A 13089-nucleotide genomic window follows, 5' to 3' on the forward strand; every position below is an offset into this window, starting at 1 on the left:
TTGTCACAAATAAAGGTATAACATCCTCCATTAGCATTAAGAGAAATGTTATTTGTCCTGCAAACTCATGCAGATTAGAAGTTTACTTTGAGCCATTCACATACTGTCTTTGGCTGGACACTTATGTGAAAGATTTCAGATGCAAATTCGCTGAGGACATTTGCAATTTATCCATTCTCATAACATTACTGATTCCCAGACAATAAGTTTATGAGTGGATGCTGCGTCACACTCCTGGGAATCATTGCCTGTAGAGACAGACCTCCTACAGGGAACAGGGTTACCACTAGAGCAACCCAAACGGGCCTCTTTACTGAGAGTGGAACCTTAATATACTCTTGATTTAACTCCAACCGGAGAAGAGATATCTTTACATTTAAAGACTCCTTTTTCCATCTTAGGAGTACCTCTGTGGGACTGAACCCTCTTCAGGGCAGTCAAATGAGGAGAAAATAAAGCAGAGTCCAACATCACTCTTTTTCCTCAGGAAAGAGAAAAATGTTTCTCCTTATGTTTAGCATATAAAGGAGATTACACCTTCCATTTTTTGTGATATTTGGAAGGAAACTGAGGTGGAAGCGCCACGGAGTTTGTAGCAGAATAAGAAACTGCATCCTCCATGAACGCTGAGGTAAAAAATCTAACTTCCCTGTTCAGCTAATCCCCTTCCTGTGATTTCACACTGCTCCTCACTGTCCAATCAGCACTGAGCAGACCTGTGCTTGCTCCCACATCTTAAAGGCACAAGCACGTTGGAAGGGAATTGCTAAAACGTGGATGTAGTGTTAAAATAAAATTTTCCAGCGTATCTTCGGGAGGCTGTCGCTTAACCCATCAGCTGTTGCTAGGTGGCAATCTCCCGTAGAACAAAGTATGTTTAGTATGTAAGCAACTTTTCAATTTGTTTTCATTATTTATTTTGTATAGTTTTTGAATTATTTGCCTTCTTCTTCTGACTCTTTCCAGCTTTTAAATGGGGGTCACTGTCCCCATCTTAAAAACATGAATGCTTTTTGCTAAAATGCGTTTTGCATGTTTGTTTTTGTTTTATAAGAATTTTATAAACAAAAAAACTCCATACAAAATATATATTATTTCTTTTTTTTTAATTTTTTTTTTTTTTTATCATTTTTACAGATTTTAGCACAATAATCCCTATTATGGCTTAGTGATTTTTCCAAGCAATTACCTAAATATATGTACTAGTTTAATGAACATGTCTGTGTCTTAATCATTAAGAAATTGGACAAACACTTAAAATGTAATTAGTTTACAAATGACTCACTGCTAACGGGAACATATTGTTGAGTCCAAAAGAAAAAAAAAATGAAAATGTATTCCCCTGGATCAGAGCCTGACTGAAAAAATGTGCAACTGGTTTGGTAATCAAAGGTAGTGGTGGTGGTCAATATACTGGAAATGGCAATGACCAAAAGTTAACAAATAGTGCAGCCTGTATTGTCTGTGGAATAGTTATGAATTATGGATGAACCAAATATAGGATTCTATTTGTGAATTGGCCAAATTTCAGCCCTTTTTGCATGATTAGGGCAACTGAATGTGTTTTTTTTTGTTCACAGATAATGTACTTTGTATCTTAGATTGGCATGTGGGAATTGGGGATAGAATTCATTTAAATATCAAGCTAAATCTTTTGTGGAAAATTTCATAATTGTATGAATCCAAAAATGATGGTTTCAGTGGGGCTCATTTATAAACACTGGGCAGATTTGCTCCTGGGCAGTAACCCTTAGCAACCAATCAGATGACTGCTTTCAGTGTTCATCCTGCAGCTGACTGTAAAAAGCTAATCACTGATTGGTTGCTATGGGTTACTGCCCAGGTGCAAATTTGCCCAGTGTTTATAAATGAGCCCTAATGTATCCAAAATCCATATATCTTCTGTTTCAGTCAATTTTTATTCAGAATTTTTCAGTGTGCCTGAACATGTATTAACTGATTGCATAATCACATATCATAGCCTAGTACCCAAATCTTAATCTTAATCATAATAGCCAGAAAAATGAGGACAATGCAAAGGTATATCAAACATGATATATATCACAGTTCAGTGGGGATTTAAATGAACAGTAACACCAAAAAATTAGTGTTTTAAAGGAATGACAATATATTGTACTGTACTGTTACCATGCACTGGTAAAACTGGTGTGTTTGCTTTTTTATATAACCATGGGGGCAGCTATTCAAGCACAGGATACACAGTAGATAAGTGCAGAAGAATCCCATTGTAAACAACAGAGCTTATCTATTAGCTCCTGTGTATCCTGTGCCTTTTCTCCTTTTTCAGCTTTGAATGGCTGTCCCATGGTTACACAGGAGCTTGTTTATATAAACTACTGTATAATAGTTTCTGAAGCAAACACACCTGTTGTACCAGTGCAGCGTAACAGTACGTTACATGTTCATTACTTTAAAACACTTTAATTTTTTGGTGTTACAGTTCCTTTAAGGTACACTTTCACCACCTTTTCTTTTTCCCCTTTTAGTGCATTTCTCTATATACGCCTGTGATATTATCTGTGTTGTTTGATGATAACAGAATACATAATGATTATTTTATTTCTGCACACTCCTGAATCACTTCTCTGTCTCCTCCTAGGTGGATATCATTGTAGTGTTGGGTGGCCTTGGTGGACGGTTTGACCAGATTATGGCATCAGTTGAAACACTTTATCATGCTGTTACACCTTTACCAGTAGTAATTATTCAAGATACTTCTCTTATCTATCTTCTAAAGCCTGTAAGTACAAAACTGCTTTTGAACTACAAAGACCATTCTGATTTTTATTGTAATGTTAACTAAAGCAAACAGGTTATTTTGCAAAGCAATTTTAGTGGTTTAAGGTTGCTCTGATGCTTTTCAGGAGAAGTTGTCCCTTTTCTTGCTGATGTAAGGGGTTCAGGTATCAGTCTTATAAATGAGAAATATGTTAAACGGTATGATGTCATTATGTTTTTTGGATAATTCTAAACAACTTTAAAATGTAAATGAATTTAAAATTTACAGTCTAATAAACTAAAGAAATATGGAACCTTTGTCTAAGGGCTCTTACACATTTGCATGCTAAGTGCATATATTTTAAACATAACTAAGTGCATTTGTGTGTGCTTTCCAAACACAACCTTTTATTCTGTTGACCTTTGAACATGAGTAAAACACAAGCAAATGTAGCATATAAACAAAAGCACAATGAACCGCAAATGTAATGAACCACTCATCTGAACGTTCATGAGTACAGCCAGGCAGAATATAGTGGAATTAATTAGAGAATGCGTTTATGTGTGCTCAAACTTGTGTCGCAAACACACAAATAACTCCCATGTGTAAGAACCCTAAAGATAGAAAGATGGAAAAATATTTTCCATCACATGCCTTTTTGACACTGTATTGTCCTTGCTACTAGCACACATAATTTTGGATCACTATGGAAAACCGAATCCCTACTTTGCAATTGGGCAGAAGGTTTCTGAAGAAACCTGGAATTAATCATTCCTTTGCTATTCTTCTCTACACCATAGCTCGTAAGCAAGAATTAAAGGGTTTTATAGAACCTGTTTAGGAAAAGGAGGAGGTGGAAATATTCTTACTTAATCCCCTCCCTCATACTTCCCCCAGTCAGAGCTGGCACACTCACTACATTCTACTAATTATTGATTTTGTGTTTCAGAAAAAAAGTAAATGAATAGCGTTATTTTTATGTTGTTAAAGAGATACTGACACCATAAATTGAACCCTTTTTTAAATCTACTATAAAATCAACTTTGCATGCTTCTTATAATTTTGCCATAATGTATTTGTCCAATGCTTTTTCATTACCTATCTGACTCCCTGTGTTCGCCTATGAGGGGGGCTGCCATATTTGTGCAGCAGGAGTCGGTTAGCATTAGAAACTTTAACTGAGATGGGACAGTCAGGTTGGCAAAACAGTCAGGTTTAGAAACTTCAACTAACAATTACTTACAAAAACAAACCTCTCTGCAAAAAACATGACCTATAGGTAAATTTTAATGTACATTCATATTTTAAAAAGTCGTTTTTCAGTGTCAGTATCACTTTAAGACAACTTGACTTCAGGGTTAAAATTACGTACATTTCTTTGCAGTGCTTTAAGTCACCTTTTGAAGTAACGAAAAGATCATTAAACGATTGAGTTTGCAAAACATGTAACTGCCTTATTATTATGTACCAAATAAAGCATCTGTATTTCAGATATCGGCAGCTATAATGTTCTCTGTCCTGAAACCGTATAAATATGCTATAACACTGCTGATAAATGGTGCATTCCTATTGTGTTTTTCTGCTCCCTTTTTATTGTCATTGAGGAAATGCAAATATCATAAAGTCTGTTCACCTTTACTATATTTTCAAGTACAACATTGAATTCATGTAACTATAATGAAATTATGCGTAGAAATGTATTGTCATTTCTGCATTGAATATCACATATGGCAAGTCCGTGCACTTGAAGGATTCTTCCTTTCTTTGTTGTAAATACAGATCCAGCCATGATTTTTATTTTGAGCTGACAGGATGAAAAGACACAGAGGGAGAAATTATTACTTTCCAAAGTATAGTTCTTATTTGAACAGGTTTTGGAAACTTTTAATTGCGTTTTTGAATATTTGGTATCTTGACTTCATTTTAAGAAGGCATAACTATTCATATATGAAAAACCTGATTGAAAACCTCAAGAGAATTATTTACTGAATGCCTGACCACACCACAAAGTACAAGCATGCCTGTCCATTCATCATGATCTCAGTTTAGATTTGACTCAGTAGGTAGTGTAAAATTAAGATACTTTTATCTACAATTGTTAATTACAGCCGTTCAGCCAAATGCACAAATTGCCGCAGAAATCAGCACCCTGCTCTCATCCATTAAATACAGTTCAGAATGGGAAGCATGTGGTTTAGTGGGGAAAAATAACGTAGAACATATTCAGCTGTCTTATTTAATTTACTGTATTTCATGGAAGCTTAGTTTTGTAACCTTACTTTCCAGACATAGTTTTTGAAATGGAAACATTTTTATGCGGGCATTCATCTAGCAGGTATAAAGATTAAGGTACTGTAAAATGAAGGTGCCTTCTCAGTGATGTGTTTAACTTTCAAAACCCCAGCCCAAATTACAATATAAAGTGCAAGAAATGTTACCTCTACATTGCAGCCATACAAATAAAACCAAACCAACTATTTTGTATTTGTATAACCTTATATGAAAAGACATACAGTAGTTTGGGTATATGCAGCCTGCATTAGTCTCTTCTCTTAAGACATAAGACAGTGGCGGAACTACCAGGGGAGCAGGGGGTGAGATTGCACCAGGGACCGCACCCCTTCAGGGCCCGCTGGCGGTTCACACGCCCGTGTAGCCGGCAAGAAGATCGTTTGTGTTGGGGGCCCAGATGCACTGCCCGCACCCGGCCTGGCTAGTTACGTTACTGGCATAAGGGGTCGTATGTGACCACAACTGTAGTGTGCAAAGTGCAATTTTGGGGCAAAGTCATTTGTTTATTACCCACAATGCAGTGTTTTTCCCCCATAATGTCCAGTATAATTGTGGCTGTAAAGTTGCCATGAAACTGATGAGATTAAAACATGCACAGTTGCATGCTGCGTCTGCATCCGACAGTCGTATCGCCTCGAATCAATGCTGCGACACCATCCGAAAATGCTATTACTTACCTTATTTTTGTCGCATCCGACGTGAGGCCTGCATTTTTTCGCAGCGTGTCGGATCGCGCAGAAATCGTCCGTGGAGTCCTACCATAAATCTGATGCAATTGCTCTTAAGTGCTTGATGCAGACTGCTTTGGGAACCTTGGAGCCAACACCAACTTCATGGAGATAGCTTCTGGGTTCCTCTTGTCAAAAGGCACATTGCATACATTGCATAAGACAGAAAGAGCAGAGCCAGGTGCAGCCACTGTATGCAGAAGTGCAGGGTACAACCTTAGATGCAAGTGCCTTTATGACATTATTCTTTTTTTTTTTAAGCACTGGCTGCAGCATGACTAACTGTTGTGACTTCCTATAAATGCACAGGAGTTACACATCATGCAGTACTTGTGGCATTGTTTGCAATATTTTTGCCCAGAATAGCAATATCCCTTCTTCATAAATAAAAAAGTAAGTCCATGCAACTGTTCACTGCTACAATTTCATACCAGGCACTGGAGTTGGACAATGGAGTGATGGATTGTGTGTGCATTTTTCTATAACCCATCCCAAACTAATAAGCAGTAGTGCAGGAATGGCACCTGTCATCCAGAATGCTCAGGACCTTGAGCCTTCCAGATAAGGGATCTTTCTGTAATTTTGATCTCTATACTGCCTACTAAGATATCATTTGAACATTAAATAAACCCAATAAGATTGTTTTGCCTCCAATAAGGATTAATTATATATTAGTTAAAGGAGTGGTTCATCTTTACGTTAACTTTTAGTATGTTATAGAATGGCCAATTCTAAGCAACATTTCAGTTGGTCTTCATTATTTATTTTTTATAGTTTTGAATTATGTGTCTTCTTCTGAATCTTTCCAGCTTTCAAACACCCCATCTAAAAACAAATTCTCTCTAAAGCTACACATGTATTGTTATTGCTACTTTTTATTACACATCTTTCTACTGAGGTCCTCTCCTATTCATATTCCAGTCTCTTATTCAAATCAGTGCATGGTTGCTAGGGTAATCTGAACTCTAGCAACCATATTACATAAGAGCTGCTGAATAAAAAGCTAAATAACTCAAAAACCATAAATAATGAAAACTAATCGCAAGTTGTCTGAGTTTCATTCTCTGCATCATACTAAAAGTTAACTCAAAGGTGAACAACCCCTGTAATATCCCGTACAAGGTACTGTTTTAATATTATGGAGAAAAAGGAAATCATTTTTAAAAATTAGAATTGTTTTCTTTAAAGTGGAGTCTATGGGAGATGGCCTTCCCATAATTCAGTGCTTTCCTGGATAACTGGTTTCTGGATAACCAATCCTGTAACTGTATTTGCTTCTCTTTGCAATATTTTTTTTTTCCTGCTAATAAGACAAGCCAGAATGCCCCAGACAACTCTGAACAAAAGTTCTGCTTTTGTAAAATTAGGGAAATGTACAGGAGTCTGTTTTTTTAACACAGTATTTTACTGCTAACTTCCAAGTTAGTAGTCCTTTTAACATTGAATATTGTTTATAGGTTTACATTATAACGGGTATGATCATTTCAATAGTCTATGTGTTCCTCCAGCACTACTATAGTAAGGATATTATTTCGCTGTTCACTGTTCTAGAGCAGGATATAGAATGTTTATCCTGTCATCCTGTTAGCAAGAAACACTTTGTATTTCCAACTTTCAGACTATAATATGTTTTTTCCATATGTACAGGGCTCTAGATCTCATTCCTGTAATTCTGTAATCAGACCCTCCCCACTATGTATATAATACTAAACATACTAACTATAAATAGCTTCAGGTTTTACATACATACTTTCTCATTTTCTGGTACCCTGCTTCTCTGGAGTATAGAAACATTAGCTTCTGTACACTGAGCATAAATTATTTTTTATCTGTGATTTTATGGCAGTTTGTAATACAAGGTAATAGGATTTATGACCAAGAAATGAGAAGATGTCCAAAAGGTAATGAGGCATGTCTTTTACATTAAACTGCACTGAATTTTAGATTTCCCCAAACAAGGTTCTAATACAGAGATGTAGGAGTCGACTTGATTGTAGTTGTACTTAACCTATAAGATTTTATACATTTTGGCACAGAAATGACAGTTCTTTTAATTATATCACAAGCTAGGGCAGTTATTATGAAAATTATAGATCATAAAGAGGAAAAGAAGTTTACTCTATAAAGTTGATCATAAAATAGAATTATAGACTATAATTATTCTGTAGCCCATTGTTTTAGTTTGCACTACAAGGGATCTCATGTGATGTAATCATATCAAATAATAATTCAAACTTGCTATAGGAAGAGGGTGACAATTTCAAAATAAAAAAGAAATAGGGAGGGGGTGCAATCCATCATGAAAGAATTAAAATACTATCACTTTACAGCAGAATTGCCCATTATCTAGTGCCATATGAGCACTGTACATGCTTTGTGCTCTGATTCCTAACATGATTTGTTGCTTATGTGACTTCCTCAAGGGTACAACATCATCTACTAAGATCCATAAAATGGTTAGGTAGATAATGCTTGTACACTTAAAGTTTTAAATAGTGCCACAGATTCTCAACTGGGATGAGATTAGGGTTTTGACTGGGTCAGTGCACGGCTGTTTGCTTTTAAGCCACTCATTAACATTGTCTACGCTTTTTGTTAAATGCAAAGGAAGCTATTTATATAGTGCCAACACATACACTCCAATTTACCTGTCAGTGTGTTTTTGGAGTGTAGAAGGAAACTCGGATATCCAAGCAAACCCTAGGGGCAGATTTATTAAGGGTCAATTTGAAAATTTGAATGATCTAATTTTTGTTATGGTCAAAACTCTCAATTAAGAATTGTGAATTATCCAAACTTGATTTGAGTTTTAATTTGAATTAAAATTTTCAGATTTATCACACTTTGGCCATTTAAGAACTCAAATTTGACTATTTGCCACCTAAAACCTGCCGATTTCATGCATTAGTCAATGGGAGAGGTCCAGGGATCAGTTTGGACATGTTAGTTGCCTTCCTGACATTCAAGTTTTTATAGGAGAAAAAACTCAAATCCAGTTAAGTTGAATTCAATTCGAGTTTTCGAGCCGGCAAAATCTGAGTTTTGGATATGCGATTTTTTTTTTTTTTAAATAACCCCCTTGTCAAATTCCGAGTATTTTAGAATTTAATAGAGTTTTAAAAAACTTGCATGAATTCGAAATTCAACCTTTTTTTAACATTTATTTTTTAATTTTACATGTCATTTATCAGTATATTCTCTTTTCAATAGGGATGCACCAAATCCACTATTTTGGATTCGACCAAATCCACTATTTTGGATTCGGCCAAATCCCTGAACAAGATTCCGGGGTGATACACAATTTGCCTTAATAAACGTGTCTACAAAATGGCAGCTGCCTGTTTGTTGTGATTGTAGAATTCCATGACCGAAGGAAACAAAATGTAAATAATAAATACAGTGGAAGTAAAATTTATTTTGCTCAACTAACATGATAGAAAATATTTTGGAATAATTTCTTAGGGCGACAGGTCCCCTTTAAGGCTTTGGGATCGAAATTACAGGAAAATCCTCTTATTCGGAAAGCCCTAGGTCCTGAGCATTCTGGATAATATCATATATATATATATATATATATATATATATATATATATATATATATATATATATATATATATATATATATATATATATATATATATATATATATACATTTGTTTATGTATATACTTTTGTATACTTTTGTATATTATCTATTTATCTATTTATATGTCTATCTTTATTGTATTAATATGGCACTGTATTACTCAACTTTTGGGTGTACCAATATGTTGATACCTTGCGATCTTATGGTGTACCACAATGGCTCCCAATTGAAGTCAAGGTGGTAATCTTTAACCACACCTATCTATACTGAACAGTGATTGATGCACTGGGGTAAAGTTTCTCTAATTGGATCTTTTGGTCTTAATTGGTGCATTGTTTTGATTGGTGTATCTTTTTTAAATAATTGTAACATGGCTCCGTAAAAGTTAAGCGTTTATCACGAAACGCATAAGGCTGTGGACACAATAAACTTCACTTTGATATTTATATGCCTGGTGGAAGATTGCCTTCATTGAGTGCCTGCTCCATAAAGGTTTTGGTCATTCTGGATAATATACCCCATACCTGTATCAAGTATATATTTATAAATAAGCTTTAGGTGGGTTTGAACAGAAAGCGACGTCCAAAAAATAAGGAAAGCCACAAATTGATTCCTGATTTTCCAAGTCCATGTATGCTACCATTTTTTTTAGCTAACTGCATACTGCGTGAACTGATTTTCAGAAACTCAAAATGTATTCCTGATTCGTAGCATCAGAATTATCGAATCTGTGGTAATTTGTGTGAAATCTGATCCGCTATAATCTCTAGTTGTTTTGCAGAGCCACTGTGCCTTAGTTGCTCTTGTACTTTGTGTCATGCATTATTAAATTGCCAAAATGAATTGGAATAATTTTAAAATTGGAAATGAAAAAGCTATTATCATTACTGGTATATTCAGAACACATTTCTACTTGTAGCATATTAGAAAGACAGCTGTTCAGCAAAGCTTTAAATTACTTTGTGTAAGTACATAGAGATCTGCATGAAGATGCAAACATATGATTGACTTTCGAAAAGCATTACATTTTCCCTGACAGGATCTCTCTTCTTTTCTGTCAGATTGTACAACATGGGGCAGAGCAAGATGCAGCTAATGTAGCTTACATTCATTACAATACGGCATGGTGCGTGCAATTTTAAAAAGATCCATTCCTTTTTTTTTCTAAAAGCACTTAGCCAGTCATGGAATGCACTAATAAACAAGCAAAGAATTTTGGCTTGGCCTAAAGCAGCATGTGTTTATGCTTGGCTTTGAATGTTTTCATTTTGTATTCAACTATAGTGCTATAGGACATCATGTTCTTAGTGTATATATAAATTGAAATTCTGTTATAGTTTAGAGATCAGGTGTTTAACATTTTTACCCTACAGAGTACTTTTTTTTCCTGTGGTAAGGGAGTTTTTTTTTATTATTATGAACTTCTGAGCCAACAGCTATAACATAAATGGCTTTTCTAATTTGTTTCTCCCAAAAGATATGCACCATATGCATTAAACCTTCCCTATCTTAGTGTTAAATTCTGTGCAAGCAAAAAATATGTGCCTGCTGGCATCTACCAGGCAAAATTGTTCCAAGCAGGGAATTAGAAAATGCATGGTCAGTCAGTTTCCCTGTAATTAAAACAGAATTATTTACTTAAATTTAAGCAAGTAATAGACTTTAAGACTAATGATCATTAATACTAACCCGTCTAACATGGGATTAGATGTTGAATATTTCTTTCAGCAAAGTTTTTTCCCTGCTCCATTGAAAACTTAGAGGATATCTTATTTACTCTTTATAATATAGCAGGTTACTAGCATGCAGATGAACTTGCCATTGAAATTACATCTTCCAAATTTTTTTCTACTTGATTCCAAGGTAAAAAAATAATGTAAGATCCGTTTGAGCAAGTTTTTCCAATTAATTTGTGGGCCAATTTAAAGGAGAAGCAAACCCTAAAGTTAAAAATACCCTACCCTACATAGACCCCCCCCAGCCTAGTTGCTACCTCAGGCAAATGGCCCTAAGTCTTTACTTACCCCTTGGTGCAAATTCTGTCTGTGCAGTTCATGGGCACCATCTTCTTCTCTTCGGTAATTTTCGGGAAGTAAGTGCCATATCGGCGCATGTGCAGTTATTCTGCCTTGTAACAACTGCGCATGCACCGAAACTGACAGAAATTTCGGAAGTGCCGGGAGAAGACCCGAAGATTACCAAAGCAGCTGAAGATGGCGCTCGTGAACTACACTGGACAGAATCTGTACAGAGGGGTAAGTAAAGACTTAGGGGCATTTGCCTGGGGTAGCAGCTAGGCTGGGAGGAGGGGAGGGAGGTTCTATGTAGGATAGGTGGGTAGGGTTTTTTTTAACTTTAGGGTTTGCTTCTCCGTTAATCTAATCTGTATGTCCAGGCCGTAGACCTGTGAATTACAATGGAGGAGGAATTTCTAGTGTAGCTTTGACCTGGAATGCATACATTAAATAATAATTGCCTCGTCATTGGGATGAAACTTGAAATCCCTCTGCTTCTAGAATATCTGTGCACCACCCACTGTGGGAAGAAGAGGGACCTCAAGTCCCAGAAGCCATCAATTTACAAGGTGAAGGAAGGGTTACATTATACTGTAAGCCTTAGGGGGTGGGGACATGGTCCTAGTGAGCAGACTTTCATGGTCTCCTTTTGTGGAATCAATTATGTCTATATAAAGAAAAGGAAGTTCACATAGTGTTTATGCACAAACCGGAGACTTACAAAAAAAAAAAAAAAGTTATGATTGATATTGGGGTACCCTTAGAATTATTCGTTAAGACACAGGAATTGTATGATTGCTTGGGATAAATTACAATGTGTTGAATATATTCTCTTAGTTTCTGTGTCTTTCCTATATTATAAATATATTCATTTTGAAAGCACTGCTATTTTACATTTCTTGTAAAAGTCTGTGGTTAATGTCAATATTTCAAATACAGTTGTAAATACTGTACACAACTTGCACATATACTGTGCAACCTCAACAGGATGCAAAAAAATATGTATGTGTGTGGTCAGTGGACAACTGCTATCTGATCTTGATCATGGTAACTACCTCCACGGTAGGGAAATAACTCCTTGCATATAAATCTCTCCAGTGATCCTTAACTGTGATCCATACTTATGGTGAGGAGTTACTTTTCTATTTATACATATATAAATTACCTGCCCTTTTCCATTACTGTTCATTGTGCTCCATTATCTTTATATTTATAGTCTATCTTTACCTATTATAGAGATGCAACTTGTTTTGTTCTCTTGGTAAACAAAAAGCTGCTAACTAAGCAATGGAGGGACATCTCTGTGTGGCATTGTGATTGCTTGAAAAATGTTGTTATTCAAATATTTTGTTAAATCCATTATCAATTTGCAAGATGGAGTATAGTTCGTAGTCATAGGGATTCAACTATAAAGAGTTCTGGTAACACTAATTTCGATTGACCTTCATAAAAACTTTGCTGATGAGAGTTGGATATGGGGAGCTGCTAGAAGAGCCTACGGTGATTTCTGAGTCATTCTTGTTCATAGACATGTGAAATATCAAATTCAATTTTAAAGACTATAAAAGTTATGTGAACAATGACCTTTTTTCTCGATCATGTGTGATAAAAATCCTTCTATTTGGAATGTCATCCACACATAGCCAGCCTTATAGGCAAAAAAATAGAAATTGAAAAGAATGCAATTGATGGAAATTATACCAGTATCTGAGAATTTGAAAGCAAAAA

At 35.6% G+C, this 13089-nt stretch overlaps 1 protein-coding gene across 2 annotated transcripts in view; it reads left to right on the plus strand.

The window, feature by feature from the left end:
* tpk1.L (thiamin pyrophosphokinase 1 L homeolog) overlaps window positions 1-13089 on the plus strand; it is a 199641-nt gene that overhangs the window by 110400 nt on the left and 76152 nt on the right. For both annotated transcript variants that reach the window (XM_041566090.1, XM_018267534.2), the window contains one exon: window positions 2621-2761. In XM_041566090.1, the coding sequence (XP_041422024.1) occupies window positions 2621-2761 (141 nt within the window). The remainder of the gene's footprint in view (window positions 1-2620; window positions 2762-13089) is intronic.

Source organism: Xenopus laevis, chromosome 6L (genome assembly GCF_017654675.1).
Source record: "Xenopus laevis strain J_2021 chromosome 6L, Xenopus_laevis_v10.1, whole genome shotgun sequence".
In the NCBI taxonomy this organism is placed as follows: Eukaryota; Metazoa; Chordata; class Amphibia; order Anura; family Pipidae; genus Xenopus; species Xenopus laevis.